At 36.7% G+C, this 16,592-nt stretch overlaps 1 protein-coding gene across 1 annotated transcript; it reads left to right on the top strand.

The window, feature by feature from the left end:
• The first annotated feature begins 3,087 nt into the window (after positions 1–3,087).
• On the top strand, positions 3,088–16,161 carry LOC145772058 (palmitoyltransferase ZDHHC17-like). Its single transcript, XM_082583868.1, has 13 exons — positions 3,088–3,268; positions 3,946–4,095; positions 4,730–4,849; positions 5,276–5,443; positions 5,845–6,007; positions 6,248–6,382; positions 7,151–7,290; positions 7,896–8,124; positions 8,636–8,698; positions 12,478–12,655; positions 12,981–13,135; positions 14,296–14,396; positions 14,919–16,161. The coding sequence occupies exons 1-13, from the start codon at positions 3,246–3,248 to the stop codon at positions 15,064–15,066; spliced, it is 1,773 nt and encodes a 590-aa protein (XP_082439994.1). The 5' UTR covers positions 3,088–3,245; the 3' UTR covers positions 15,067–16,161.
• Positions 16,162–16,592: the final 431 nt, after the last annotated feature.

Raw genomic sequence — 16,592 nt, 5'->3', positions numbered from 1 at the left:
TTTCAGTTGAACGCAAGCCAGTAGCAAAGCGTAAAAATATGTCAAATTGGCAATTGACCCTTCTGATTTCGCTGAAACAGCGGAGTTGGGCGTCCTGTAATGCAATGTCCTTACATAAACTGAGTTGAAAACATTCATTGTTGGGAGTGTGGAAGGGTTGCCAACCTTGCGGTTTTCACCCCCAATTGGGCTGGTTTTCGTCCTGAGTTGCGGAATTTTTTTGAAGGTTGCGGGTTGCGGTTTTTTGGGCTGGTTTGAGTAATGTGTCTCAAAACAACATGAGCTTGCTAAAAACTTGTTAAAAGAAGAGAATGTAGTCGAGATTCAAATGTAGCCTACTGTAGTTAGGTTGTATAGAATACTGTAAATTGCTGCTCTAGTGCTGTCATGTCAGCCATTAGATTGGTTTCATAAAGAAGGCAAGTTTATTTTGTTGTTGTGAGATGCATAAATTAATGTTTTATTATTTTTCTATTTTCATTAAAAAAGTTTACATGAAAGTTCAGTAGGCCCACAAAGCTTTTCCGCTGTTGTGTTCATAGCAAGACATTGTTTACCATGGAAAAGTGGGCAAAATATGGCAAACGTTATTATAAAGCAGGGGTCACCAAACTTTTTTCTCTGAGGGCCGGATTGCTGCGAGATTAACAGCTTCGGGCCGGATGCAAATGGCTAAAAAATATGCAACTATTTAGAATCTCCATTGACTTGAATTGAGCACAATAAATAACAAAGTCAGCGGTGGAATAGCAAAGTTGTGATGAAAATCGAAAGGTTGCTGGAAAAGTTATCCTCTGCTGTGATACTCTACAGAGCATCTTGCTCTTGAAAAAACATTACATCTTTTCAAATTTGGCCTAGGCTGTCCCAATTTGTGGTGGCCTAATGATAAAAACAAAACACCAACATGTAGGCTGCCTGGTGAAAAAATGTACAAATTCAACATACAACAACGAACTATAAGAACGAACAATTTTAACAAAGAAGTCTCTATTACACAAAAAGGCAAAGATGGTTGCTAATGCCAAGGGAAGCACATGTACAGAATTGTAGTGAAGCTGCAATTTCCGCAGCTTGTGGCGGGCCGGATGAAATCCGTTTGCGAGTCGGTTCTGGCCCGCAGGCCGTAGTTTGGTGAACGCTGCTATAAAGAATGGGAAAAAGATAATGTTCAGTTTAGTTGTTTTTATTTCTGACCATCATATCAAAAACAATACACGTCAACATAGCAAAGGTCGAGAAACAGGTAGAAGCGACAAAACGCGAACGTTAAAACGTGCTTGTGACCGAAATAAGTTATTATTATTATTATTTATTTGCGTCAGACAAAGTTGTCCATATCCACAACAAAAACAACAAAATAATACACAAACTGCAAATGCACAAAGGTCACAGAGAGCCACTTTGGATGCCGTCGGTTTAAAAGCTCACTAAATGGGCTATCTAGGTTACTGTTAGAAATTTACATACAATGAGCGTTGGAAGAATTGAAAGTATTCAGAACGATAAAAACAATCAGATGACATCAGGTCTGATATAAAGCGATTTGAGGAGTGAATGCAACTGTTGATAAACGAAAACATGTTTTTCCTCAATAAAGCATCAAACGTTGTTATATTATACATTACTTGATATTCACGGGCACTGACATAACGAGGCAAGTTGTGCAATATTCTAAAAGAATCATTGTAAGCAACACGTAATCGTTTTATACTAGAAGATCTAAACTTGTTCCACAACTGGGATGCGTAAAAGGACATACAATAAGAGCGAAATACATTGTTTTTTACAGCGAGTGAGCATTTAGCGAAATGAGATTTTGCATTGTTTGCAGCACAGTACTGAGAGCGTACCTGCTTTGAAATATCTTTTTCATCTGAGAGAGAACTCTCAATAAATACACCCAGGTATTTTACAGAGTTTGTGAACACAATTTCAGATTTCCCTAGATGTAGCAGAGGAGCACGTGAAAGATAAAAGTTTTTTGGTGAAAATAACATACCAAATGACTTTTTAGAATTGAAAGTAATTTCATGTTCAACAGTTATTGAGTTGAAAGAAATTTGGCACGGTCGCAACACCTTGGATAAACTTAAAGGCTGGATACAACCTCTAACAGAGGGCACTAGCAAGGCTGCTTGTAAATATTGCAAAACAGTAATAGGAAAAGAGCAAGAGCAAAAGTATTTCAAAAGTTTGAAGCATTTTGGAAATTGGGCTGATTTTGGGCTGGTTTAGTGATCAGTTTGGGCTGGAAACATTTTCGAAGGTTGGCAACCTTGGGACTGGCAACACTATTTTAAAATTTGAAATCAAACTGAGACCTGAGAGGGACTGCAAAACCAGAGATTGCTTAAATATCAATTTTTATTTTTGCTGCTGGCGCAAACATGTACAGAACGGCAAAGAAATGGCAAAAAATATAAAATTATATAGTAGGGAAAGAAATCTTTCAGGACGAAAACAGGTTCAAGTTAGGTGTTTTTTTGTTGCAACACTGGTGTGGCAACAAAAAAATACCGGTAATTACCATTACTTTTTACATTACCATACCGGTAATGTAAAAGACCAGTATGCCGACATCTGGGCCAGGCGCGAATCTAAGAGTTTTTTTCGGGGGAGGCCAGAAAATTTGAAAATCAATTAAAAAGAAAGAAAAAGCTAAACAGATATGAACAATGATACTACGACATATACGATATGCTAGAAAATAGACATTGAAACAACCATTTTCATCAATTGTAATGCCGAGGGACTAATATCAGCTGTTTAGAAGCATATCAAACCATTTGATGCGGAAACATACAATTTTTCACAAAATTTTGGGGGAGGCCGGGCCCCCCCATAAATCCGCGCCTGATCTGGGCCCATTAGTTCATTGTAAATTTAGGCTTGAGATGGTGCAGGCTATTAATATGATTGGGCTGTTTGCTTGAGTGAATGGGTTAGTTTTATATACATAATTTTTTTACATTTATTTCATTGAACTTCTGTGCGAAGCTTAGCTGCATTGGTGTACTGTATTTTTAAGTACCGTAACATATGTAATTAATTTACTTTGATAAAGTCTTTTTGTGTTCAGAATCATTTATTGTGGGATCAGCTTGCAGAAACAATTCTTCTCACCAGTAAGAATGTTTGATACATTTAGCTTGTGAGACTCATTAAGCGTAAGTGGTTTGACCGTTACAGCTACAGTCTGTTGTGAATCTATAATTCGTCAAAAAAGGAGCCTACAGCATATTATGACTTCTCAAGAAGATTATAGGTTTGATTATATTTTTTTACTTAATTCTTGTTTATATAATACACCCTACATAATTAACTGTACCCAAGGTTTCAGCATTAGTGAATGTGAGGACATTTAAACTAAATTTGTACTTGGTACCGGTACCTGTTTTAGAGAGCATCAAAATACTCAGTAATAGTACTTTTTCAAATTTTTTTTAAATTTAAAGGCTTTAAATTAAGCAATGCAAATGAAATATTTTCCACTTTTGGTATTAAGTGTGCTAAAAAAGCACTGTCCTCAATTCTTATGCATGAGTTTCAGGTTCGTTTCTGTCTTGCTAATGCTTGCTAAATGAAACCTATACAGTTTACCGGTACGGTATTCTACAAACTATGACAATTTGTGTTTTGCTTGATAAGTTTTCTTAATAATATTGTTGTGTTGTTCATTCATATTATAAAAACATAAGAAATAGTGAGAATGACACCTTCTTGGCTATATTAACATGTTTTTGGAATTATTATTATACAAAAGTGAAAAATATGCATGGAAATAGCCCAAAATTTGTGTATAAACTGTTTTAGTGCAAAACTTTCAACAGTTCTAAATTTAGTTGGTATCACAGTAATTTGTCATAATTCATGGATCCAAGTCAAACTATAAAAGTATAATAGTTTTCTAATTTAGTCACTTCATTTTTATGTTTCATTCAGCACTTGGGACATAGCAAAGGCAACACAGTATGGTTACATGACACGCTGTAAAGAAGTGGTTGAGGCTGGGTTCGATGTACGAACACCAGATGCAGATAATATTACGCTTTTGCATTGGGCTGCAATCAACAATCGGCTGGAAATAGCAAGGTTTTATTATTGTTCGATTGTTATATTTTTTTAAACATTGTTAGCACTTTGTGGGAGTCAGGAATTCTGTGGTAGAAGTAATGTGGAATACTGGTGAGGATAACTGCATGGTTGAAACATGTGTGTAATTTTTGTTTCACTCTCTTGTTGAGCACACTTATCTTCATAGCTGAATATTACTTGTATGATAAATGGTTTTTATCACTTAACATATTAATGAGGAAAGTGGACATGAAATATTCTAGAGGGTTGACAGTCAATATTTGATTGGTTGGAAGTGGAACCCAATTTCTTACAACACACTTTTTCCGAAGATTTATTTGCAACACATCCCATATATATAATACTTGCATAGAAATCACAAATCTAGGCTGTAACATCATGGCACCTGTGATTGCATAGTTTATTGGTTATCTCGTGATAGACTTACTGTAGTACAACTACAACTGTGACAACGAGATGAATTGTGTGATCCTTTGTCAATCCAAAACTCTAATGTTTTTTGTTTTTTTTTATGATGCAGCAATTCCAATTAGGAATGGGGTAAATACAGTTTTATGAAAGCTACCGTAACGTTGCTATCAAACTTGCTACTTATTTTTTATAAAATATGTCAAAATCTTCCTTTTTTCAGATATTACATCTCTTTAGGAGCAGTGGTTGATGTCCTAGGAGGGGATTTGCTTGCAACTCCACTACATTGGGCAATAAGAGAGAATCATAATGACATGGTTGTTTTGCTAATGCAATATGGGTGAGAAGACTTCATCATTTCATGAATACTAATACTTTTTATAATACATTATATTTGGGCTTTTTTGTTGTTCTTTTAGCTTGATAAGTATTCTAGTGTGTGAATTGTTCCAGTCGTACGTAGTTGTTGTATCATTAATATATAAGGTACCATAGCAATGTGTAGCAGAGGATAGCTTTTTGCTTTGATATACAATCTGATGTCTATCTGAAAAAGATTACAACAGGTATCATTCCCTTGCCTAGAGAAAACAACCCGGGTTTAGAGGTTCAACAGAATCTACTTTTCCAGCACATGTAATTTAATCGGCTCAAAATAGTTGGCAACCAATGTACTATTGTATTATATTAGAAAATATGTTTTTGATCTTTAAAAATATTTGAAACATTATCTGCAATAACTTTCACAATTGCAATTCAACTGCAGTGCTGATCCTGGTGTCAGAGATGTCGAGGGATGTGCTGCTATCCATGTTGCAGTGCAATGTGGCCACACTGGAATTGTTGCTTATCTCATTGCAAAAGGTGTGGATCCAGATCTGTATGACGCAAACGGGAAGACCCCCCTCATGTGGGCTGCTTGGAGAGTACATGGGTGGGTTGCTCAGGTTTCTTTAACTGGATTTCAGTTTTTTAACTGCAATATGACATAAATTATGTAATATGCCTAAAATTTTTCTGAAAACTCAATTGTCGTTTTCACCTCAACGTCATCAGGAGATTAAAAAAATATATAAAAAATACATAACAATAAAACGAATTGACATTATTTTTACGATGTTAGGCTAAACTTGGTATCAGTTTTTCTAAATTGTTGTGATGCTCACTTGCTCCTAGTTACACCTAAGTAGCGTACAATCTTCTTAAAAAGAATTTGTTAAGACGTTTAAAATTTCTTAAGTCACACAATGTGTTGTATCTAATTTAAATGTCAAACTTGCCTTGAGAGTTCTGTCTTGACAAGATAGTAATTAACTTACTTTTGTTGTTTTGCAGAGTGGACCCTTCCCGCACATTGCTATCCTTGTACGCAAGCGTCAATATGAAGGACTTAGTCCAGCACAACACACCTCTGCACTGGGCTTGTCTTTCGCAAAACACAAATGTCATTATGCTTTTGATACAGGCCGGTGCAGACCTTGAAGCCAAGAACGATATGGTTTGTTTTTGTCTTTTGAAATTGTTGCGCTGTGTTGAACAGTTTGTGAGATGCAGGATTTCTACAGGACCCACGCAAAAGTTGCGTCTTTCAATCGCTTTCTTGTTCGTCATCAAACTTTTTCTTGTTCATGTGCAATGTTAGAAGACTCAGTTTTAAAACCGAAAATTCACAGTAATGCAATAATGAAACCTTTCTACATTTTAAGTTCTAAAAATAAAATAAAATTTATTCTTGCAGGGTGAAACTCCACTAGACATTGCTAAAAAGAAGAAAAATGTTTGGATTTTTGCCAAGTTGCAGCAAATGAGGAAAGAAAAGGGTCTCGATATTAACAACAACAGTTTTATAAAGCGAACTCTGTCCAGCACAACGGTTAGCAGTGATTCATATTAAACAGCTTTGCACTAACACCATACACGGTGCACCACCATTTCAGGGGAGCTGGTATGGCCGTAGGGTTAAGGAATTTCTGCCTGTAAACGATTATTGCGATTTAAAATAGGTTGTAGTACGTAGTAGTCTCACCAGCAAAAACAGTATTTGTTCAGTGTGAGTTGTTTCGTTGTCCAGTAAAGTTATTGAACAAGAGTTTCTCCTGATATGGTGTGTTTTTTTTCAATCTCTATCTTTCCAATGATGCCAAATATGAGAACAGTGTAGACTGTAGAAGATATGATACTAAAATTTTATTTTGCGATGCCTGTTAAGTTCAATTTATTTTATACTCGCATTACAATTGAGTGTGAAGTTAATTTAGTTCTGACAGGTTCACACGTTAAAGCGATTTAGCAGAGCATTGCTCGACAAGCATTAGCACCATATCTAACCTAGCTGTATCAAAAGCCATGTATCCGCAGACAATCTGATTTTTTGTTTATTCATTTTTTGTCGTATTCAAGCGACCTTAAAGCGTATCGTTCAACGTCACGCCCAGGCAAAACCGTATGTTCATGGTGGACGTCAAACCGAACATTAAAAAAGTGCTCTCAACATCAGCCCGGCAAGCAAAAGTTGTCCTTTTCACATCATTTCAACGTCGCTTACATTTTTTCAACGTTTAACGACATTGAAATGACGTGAAAAGAGCAACTTCTGCTTGATAAAAGGCCACTTCATGACGATGTTATCTTCTTGTTTCAGTTCCGCCAGCGGTCCACATTTGCAATAACGTTCATTGCAATGTTCTGTGTGGGCTTTATTCTCGAATTGCACACGCCATCTTGGCTTTTAAAAGCTCTTCTCATGGTCTTATCGTATCTCTCTATTTATTGCCTCTCAACGTATGTATAAAATTGCATAGGCCTACCGCCTACGTATTGTTTGAAGAGTACGTTTTTATACCTTAGCATAAAGCAATGAAAACTATTAATACTACAAAAAGTGCTCAATGCCAAGCAAAAAGACAAAGCAGAGCGAATTAAATCAAATATAGTTATTACTATCTGAAGCCTTTACAAATTGTTTCACCTAACGGATCATCAGAAGGTCTTATTCAAATAGAATCTATTTGAATTCTATTTGAATATTTTCTAAACTATTTGATTCTATTTGAATAAGACCTTCTGATGATCCGTTAGGTGAAACAATTTGTAAAGGCTTCAGATAGTAATAACTATATTTGATTTATACCTTAGCATATGTATTTTGTTGTAAAAAAAATTTTTTTCAAGCAGAAATTTCAAGATGTTCTTTGTCAATAATCACAGCGGAGATTGCGACAGAAATACCGCCGCATTATTAAACTTATTTTTTAATTTTTTTTTAATCTTGTTAATAATTCTTTTTTAACTCCATAAAAACATTCGATTTTTATGTTACATCTGGATGACAGACTCGGCTGAGGTGATGTTGAATCTCCGTAATTTTTAATCCATTTCTATTTCAGCGTGCTTATCACAGCCAACGAAGTGTCTCTGATTCTACCTCTCGCAGTGTCGTTGGCGACCAAATTTTGGGTTTACGTTACATCTTTTATTTATTTTTTGCCCGTCGTCTATTCTCCTCTTGCCAAACTTTTTTTCGTGACATTCACTCCAGGGATGTGGTATTTCTTTTATAAATCCCTCAAAGCAGACCCGGGTGTGATAGCTTCTCCTGAGGAAGTGAGAAAACGGGTAAGAAAATCATAAGCAAAATATGTGTGATGCTTCAAGCTTCTGAATTTATTTTAAAACTACTTTGTAAATAGAAGAACGAGTACCAAAACAAAATTAATGTTTCGTTTGAATCTAAAGTGGAACGTGTTGAATATTTGCTGAAGTACAGTGTGTGATCTATCTATGTACGATCAACTTCTACCAGGATATGATCTTCTCAAACAACGAATCAGTCGTGTTTTTATTGTTTTATTGAATCAATGTAAAAATGACTAATTTGCTGTCTGGGCTATGACGTACTAGATCACAACTCAAGTGAACATCACAAGTTATAATAACTATAAACCTTTGTTAGATCACATCCTGGCAACGAATGCAGCAAAACAACATTTTTGCATGTTATTGACGTCATGCATCTGCTCTATAAGCTCTGCTAAGATACGGAAAACACAACATTACTGTTCATCTTTTTAAAAAATGCTCTAAAAAGTGTTTGAACAGAATACTTGATCCTCTCGAATACTTGCAGACGATCATTCAACTCGCCGAAACAAATGGGTTCAAAACAGAGAGCTTTTGCAGTACTTGCTTGGTAAGTTTCAAATTTGTTGCTACTTTTTCTTGACCCTCAATGCATTCACTACCGTTGACACAAGGTAGCCTATAGTATATATGGCATAATGATAAATTGTTATTGTATATTTCAGGCACACCATTTTTTTAGTTTACAATTTTTTAATGCGTGTCTTCAGCAGCAGCGGATCCCGGTTGTTTCGTAAGCGGAACAATTCTAGTAATATTTACAGTACTGTAGAATAGGGTGCATCATCTCCCCCTTATTTTGGAAATTGAATTTGTTCCATTGATAAATGGTGTCCATTTAAGGTAAAATGACACCAAAAAAATTTTGGTGGTCAGGGGACCCTCCCTACCACCACCTCCTGACCCCCCTAAATCGGCTTTTCAAAAATCGCCATAACTCAAAAACCAAACAAGATAGACATATGTTGTTTGGTACCAAATTTGTTGTAACTACTTGATTTAATTCAAATCTGCAGAAAAAAACTACATTTTAAAAGTCTCACCCATTAGTTTCTTAGGAGGCTACCAGCACAGATGTGTAAATAATTGTAGTGTACAAGAAAACTCACATGCAACAAGCAGTTGATAACTCGTGCTATTTACTTTGAGGTTTGTGCTAATTTACAGCAGACACAGTGACCATAATTACTGACATAATTTCTCCATAATGCAATTTCCATTGATGTGATTAGCTAAGTGATAGGGCAGTGATATCATTTCAGTCCTCCCACATTTCAGTTGGACTTATTTCTTCACTTTGTATTTTGTTCTCCCAGCAGTAAGCCATGTTGTTAACATAAAGTTAAATTCCAGTCAGTTAGATTTTCATGTTAATCAGTGATGTTTAGGTATAATACCAGTACTAGTTATTTAGAAAGTATTATAACAATACAGTATAGTATTACGTTTTTTCATTAACAGAACTAGTTGCTATAAAGTATCTTATTACCTAATTGCTATAAAGTATCCTATTTCTAGTGATTAGTTCAGTACAGGCTTGAGTGTTTGCTTAGTTAAGCTGTGCATCATGGCTTCTACGAGAGCATCGGCTGTTGATATGAATGCACTCGGTGGGACGATTGGATTTGATGACAAAGTTTTGAAAGGAGCTAAGCTTCCAACAATAAACAAGTCATTCGCTGTATGAGGTATCACCAACAATTGAAGGTTTAAATCAATGGGACATGTGCATAAGGTGTACTGAAGCAAGCTAAAGTATTCTATGCCAAAGCAAACTTGTCAGACAAACTCATAACAGACATATCCGCAAAGAAAAAAATAATTCGTTATTATGTAAAAAAGGATATCTTAACAAGAAACCCAAATCAGCAGTCTGAAAAACCGTAAAATTTACAAGCCATTTGAAACAGCATGAACACTTTTTCAACAAAACTTTCATTATTACAACAGCTGGTGCATTAACCAAGCCATTTCCATTTGATGCTGATAGAAATTTCTTGATTTCGATGTTTGGGGATCGGTCAGCAACTACTGGAAGTTATGACCGATCAAATTTTGTAAAAAGTAAGCGAAAACAGCACAAAAAGACTAACTAAATCAAAGAAGGAATGCTGCAGTTAATGCACTGAGAAGTCAGTTTGAAAAGGTGCCTTCAGACATTTTTTCCTGGTCATCATAAACGTCTGACAGTGCAACATCAGGGGATGATAATGTGCAAAGCTGTAGCACAGAATCAGATGCACACAGGAGAACATTGAAAACTGGTGCACTTCTGGATGTGCCTTATAATATCCTGGCAAAAAATTCAGTTGTTGAAGTTATGGCGAGATGCGGGATTTCACCAGCAGCTGGATCAGCTTTTCTACAAAGCTTCATAAATGGAATGCACATACGCAGGAACAGAAGAGCTCACTGATTCACAGTTGTTATCAAAATTTGCATTGTCATACACGGCATGTGATAGATACAAAAGAATTATAGCATGTCGGAAATCATCAAAGAAGACTGGACACCACTGTTGTTGTATAACATACATTGGGATTCCAAGCTGCTTCCACAATTTCAAGACAAGTATAAGAAGGATGAAATAATGCCAGTTTTGATATCAACAGATCTTGAGACCAAACGGCTTGGTGTGCCAACGTTTAGCCCCGACGATGAGCAGTCAGTTGGGAGTATTGTTGGGGACTTCACTTTTGACTTACTAAGTGACCGGAACTGTTCTTTAGATGGGGCTGTAAGTATGGTTTTCGATACCACATCTACAAACACTGGTCTGTGGTCAGGAGGCTGTGTGGAGCTGCAAAACAGATTAGACAAGCCACTGCTATGGTGTGCCTGCAGAAAGCACATTGGAGAGCTGATTGTTGGCAGTGTGTTTGACGTATTGTGAATCAAAACCTCCAGGTCTCCAGAAATTACAATGCTTAAAAATTTTCGAACTTACTTTAGTCAATTAGTCATGTGTCTCAAGAACAGTTTGTGCCTTCCTCCTTGCTTAAATGAACCTGACTGCATTTCACCTGACTGAATAAATTTTCTAAATGTATTAAAAAAAGATGCCACAGATCTTGCTACTCAGCTGCTTACAAAAAAAAGATAACAATGACATTCCTAGAGAAGACTATAAAGAGCTCCCAATAGTCCCACCGAGTGCATTCATATCAACAGCTGATGCTCTCATAGAAGCCATGATGCACAGCTTAACTAAGCAAACACTCAAGTCTGTACTGAACTAATCACTAGAAATAGGATACTTTATAGCAATTAGGTAATAAGATACTTTATAGCAACTAGTTCTGTTAATGAAAAAACGTAATACTATACTGTATTGTTATAATACTTTCTAAATAACTAGTACTGGTATTATACCTAAACATCACTGATTAACATGAAAATCTAACTGACTGGAATTTAACTTTATGTTAACAACATGGCTTACTGCTGGGAGAACAAAATACAAAGTGAAGAAATAAGTCCAACTGAAATGTGGGAGGACTGAAATGATATCACTGCCCTATCACTTAGCTAATCACATCAATGGAAATTGCATTATGGAGAAATTATGTCAGTAATTATGGTCACTGTGTCTGCTGTAAATTCGCACAAACCTCAAAGTAAATAGCACGAGTTATCAACTGCTTGTTGCATGTGAGTTTTCTTGTACACTACAATTATTTACACATCTGTGCTGGTAGCCTCCTAAGAAACTAATGGGTGAGACTTTTAAAATGTAGTTTTTTTCTGCAGATTTGAATTAAATCAAGTAGTTACAACAAATTTGGTACCAAACAACATATGTCTATCTTGTTTGGTTTTTGAGTTATGGCGATTTTTGAAAAGCCGATTTAGGGGGGTCAGGAGGTGGTGGTAGGGAGGGTCCCCTGACCACCAAAATTTTTTTGGTGTCATTTTACCTTAAATGGACACCATTTATCAATGGAACAAATTCAATTTCCAAAATAAGGGGGAGATGATGCACCCTACTGTAGAACTAAGCTATTATTTACGTCCAGTGACACATTAAACTGAATAGTAAAACGTTGTTGCCCCTGTAAGAGACATAAAGTTACATTAGGATCTTACTGTGATGAAACAATGGGCGACAGCATGGCTGATGTACGGTTGTCGGTTGTGCATGTCCATTGTCCAGATGACTGTTTTGATGATAATTATACTTTAGTCTTTGCTATTTCATGGCCTATAAATTTAGCCTACGTGTGTTTTAAAGGGGTGATCGCTCTAATTGCCCTTCACTGGTCACGCGAGTTTACTTTGGAGATTCGTGTCGATTTGTGTCTTTTTAACGTCTAAAAACGTTGAACGCAGATTGTAAAACCGTTGAGATCAAAGCATTGTGCAATGACGAACAAGTGTGTGGCAAAATTCGACCATTACTGTCCATGGATTTGCAATGCAGTTGGAATGGGTAACCATCACTACTTCATAGCTTATCTGTGTTTCCTTCTCGGAATTCTATCCTGGAATGTGTATGGAGCGTTCATGTGTAAGTTTGCTGCAGATTCTTTTATCATTTATAATCACATTAAAACGTAACTTTAGTGGTTGCAAGCTGCCAGCATCCTGATCAAAACTACAGGCTACAGCTGTGACTTTTTGCAACGTATTGCATGGAAATACATTCTCAACATCCATTTCACATCAGTCGATTGTCATCTGCAGACGTAGCTGCTTTGAATCTTCTTGTTACAGTGGCTGAAAGTAGAGAATGGCAGATAAAGCAACGAATAAGTCTTAGGAGAACAGAATTATCTGTGTTTATGTAGGAATTTACATAATCGCTGGTTATAGTCTTTTTGTGTATTTTTCAGTTTGGTCTACAATTCATCCTTCTCGAGAAGACACAACTCCCTTACAGCACGGTTGGCACATCCTCCAACAATCACCGTGGGTTGTTTGGATCTTCATCAATTGCCTTTTCCATCTCTCGTGGGTCTTCATCCTTCTCACTTGTCAACTGTATCAGGTGTGTTTGAAAATGGAATTAATTTGTTTTCGTCCTTTGCAAAAAAATGTTTTTCTATCTAGTATAGCATCACCGCTCTGTTAATGTGTTAAGCTCCAAGCCGTCTTGGGGAGCAGGTCTTTTAGGCGCAGACAGTTGGGCGCCAGTCACATAGGCGCGCACACTGTGGCGTCAGGATATTTAGGTGCAGAGCACCTAGTCGCCCTGTCATTTAGGTGCTATGCCTAGTAAAGTCTGCAGATTGTATCAGCTTGGCAGGTAGGGCAATGCTTTTCACACAATGTTATACATTATTGAACAGAAAAATATATTGTTGTTTTATTGCACGTGTTTAGCATTTATTTAGTCCAGGTTTGCGTCGGCGAAAGCTTTATCAATAAATTATTCAAGTTTCCGAACATTTCTGAGTTCACTTTTAGTTAAGTCAAACAATAACTACATTAAACATCAGTAAAAAACATACCGTAGCCTATTTTCAAGCGGGTGGTTAAATTTTGGTGTGCAGTGCCTGACTAGTGACTATACATTTATACAAGTACAGCAAAGAACCCACTTAGCAAGCTCTTTCGTTTGAAAAGGTACACGATGTGTAAGGATGAAGATTTTTATTAAAGAATTAATAAATACGGAAAATGCACAATTAAACACTGCAAATATTAATAAAATAACTTACCTAAAAAACACAACGAACATATGAGTGAATACAACATTTTGTGTGAAAAGCATTGCCCTACCTGCCAAGCTGATACAATCTGCAGACTTTACTAGGAATAGCACCTAAATGACCAGGTGCCACAGTGCTCCGCACCTAAATATCCAGACGCCACAGTGTGCGCGCCTATTTGACCGGCGCCTAAGGCCTAACTGTCTGCGCCTAAAAGACGTGGACCCCGTCTTGACGTAACAACAGTTTCGGCACAGCTACGTACAATTGATTTGTTTTCGCTACAATATTCTGACATAATCTTTATTTTGTAAAAATAACTTCATCGGACGAAGACAAGATGTCTTTTCTTTATCACACAACCAACTTGTGCAGTGAAGGCGATTGAATCCCTTGTGCAACACGGCCACAATGGCAACCTGTTCATCGTATCAAGCAAGTGCTCCAGTGCAGGAAATGTGCATTGACGAGGAATTTGTTTTAATTCTTTTTCCAGATTGCTTGGCTTGGAGTCACAACTAACGAACGCCTCAACCTGACGAGATATCGCCATTTTGTGACATCACATCATGGAAGTTTGGAACACAGTCCATTTAAGTGAGTTGTTGCTGGCGTGGAAATATAATCGTCTCGCCAAAATCCCGATAGCAGCAAATCTATCTTTATTTTTCCGTTGTTATTTCCTGTAAGCTATTTTGTCGTTGTTCACATTGATGCAACGTTTTCAGACGTTAAATAAATGTAAATGACACCTTTTTGCATAAAAACAACATACAGAACATGTGTTCATAACTTCATATTACATGTGCTGAAAGCTTGCGAGTGTTTGAAATACAGTAGTTTCAACTTTACCAAATTTTTCAAGCTGAAACGTTGCGTCTTCAAATCAGGTTGAATTATTATACCAGCATTTTGTAGTAATTCTCTTCGTGAATGTGAAGTCAGAAATGCGTTTCATAACCAAGTGTTCAAACGTCATTAATATTTGATGATCTCTATCATGAAATGTTTTTCGGGACAAAAACGTTATTTTCTCGTTATGGTGACTGTAGGATGATTGTTTTAACAATGAATGACATTCTGACTCCGGTGGTAACCACGTTCGATTGACAATTTCAGCCGCGGAATCTTCAATAACCTGGCTGATTTTTTCCAATGTTCATGCTTTGGTGTCTTCCGACCTCTTGCAATCGATTGGAAAACGAAGATAGCGTTTGAACCTGAATTTCAAAGCGGAGATGTTCGAAAAAGTTATGAGACCGTATGAAACCACCTTCTTCAAGAGTTCTTGACTTAAAATTCAAAACTAGCGCTTGTTCTTGTCACCAATGACCAAATCTCCCGTGGTCACCTAAAAAGTGGTGAGATTTTGTGTGCTGTTACAGTTTAAACTGCATTATATGTACGTTGCACATTGAGGAACATTGTCAGTGATTAGGTTATTTTACTTAGAACCTCAATTTTTGTGTGTTAAACGTCGTCTAATGTTATTCAGCGCAATGTTGTATCGTGAGTTAATTTTTCTCAGCACGATCGTTAATGGGACAAATGCAAAAGTCTTTTTGTATTCAAAGTAGATTAGCGACATTTGGGTTGGGCGCAAAGCAACGAGCTTTCACAGTTTTAAAGAACTCATGAAATGCCTGTTTCGTTATTTTAGCTTCAAAATACAATATTTTGACTCATCCTGTAAACTATTTTCTACCGTCCTTGTATCACGTAGAATTGGAGACGTAGCATCAGTATGAATGCTTTGATTTTGAAAATTATGTGTTTTAACATTTAATAACCTGGCAGGCCTGCATTTTGTAATCTTAACTGTACATTGTGTACAAACACCAGAAGGCTGTGTGCATTGCACAGACATGCTGATAGCTCAATTGACTTGATGCTATGTTGCTTCTCTATGGTGGAACACTTTTTTTTTGACCATCACAGCGACAACAATATAATTACAAAAACGAGGTCTAGAATCAGGCACGGCACGCGCAATAATAACGTTAAGATGTGCTCGAGATTAGAATAAGATTCATGTATAAAATGGGCACAGTCACCTTCACACATGCAATCTTGTTGTTATATGATTTGTGATCACCGCCAATTCGTATTTACCTTTTTAATGAGAGCAATAGTGTTGTATATGATGCTTAGTTATTTGGTTCTTCACTTGCAGACTTATGTGATTGACATTGAATAGATGTCATTGTGACCGTAAAGCAACGTACTCTGGCCTGTCATACCCGTTTTCGATTGCTTCTTCTTTGCGTCACCGGTACATTGACTCTTGTTGTTATTGCTTACTGTCAGTCATTTTAAATGAGCGTTATGTGACCCAATACAAGCTCTTTGCCATGTCGTGCGATTAAAGAATCACCTCACTGGAGTGGTTTTTGAAGTCTTGAAATAGTCAATGTAAAACGCATTGAGTTGCATAGAATGCAACTCAATTCTCTCAACACGAGTTTCATGGCACGGTGTTTTTGTGCTTTTTAAAAAACGTTTTAGAATCCAGTAATAAAATATGTATTTCAATATGCTATAACTATCGATTTCATGTCGATGGTGCAATACACGGTGACAAAAAAGGAGGTGCCACAGGTAAAATAAATCTGCAACAAAGAGAAAAATGGCTACCGTACCGTATGTACTATGTCTGTAAATTGATAATCGGGAAACCCGGATTTGTACCTTGACCAGAATGCCGGATAGGCTTAAGTAGAGAAATTAAATTGAACACTTAGACAAGAAATTATCACCGTGTCTTTTCTGATCACCGTGTCTTAACTTCCTTAT

This window comes from Aplidium turbinatum, chromosome 6 (genome assembly GCF_918807975.1).
Source record: "Aplidium turbinatum chromosome 6, kaAplTurb1.1, whole genome shotgun sequence".
NCBI lineage: Eukaryota > Metazoa > Chordata > Ascidiacea > Aplousobranchia > Polyclinidae > Aplidium > Aplidium turbinatum.
This window is presented reverse-complemented; position numbering and strand designations above follow the sequence as displayed.

What these genes read in the sequence shown, in the direction of transcription:
- LOC145772058 (XM_082583868.1), top strand. Translation starts at nt 3,246, where the DNA reads ATGACTTCTCAAGAAGATTATAG. An exon ending in TCACTTGTCAACTGTATCAG is followed by an intron (nt 13,136 to 14,295) that starts GTGTGTTTGAAA and finishes TTCTTTTTCCAG; the next exon opens with ATTGCTTGGCTTGGAGTCAC. An exon ending in TTGGAACACAGTCCATTTAA is followed by an intron (nt 14,397 to 14,918) that starts GTGAGTTGTTGC and finishes TGACAATTTCAG; the next exon opens with CCGCGGAATCTTCAATAACC.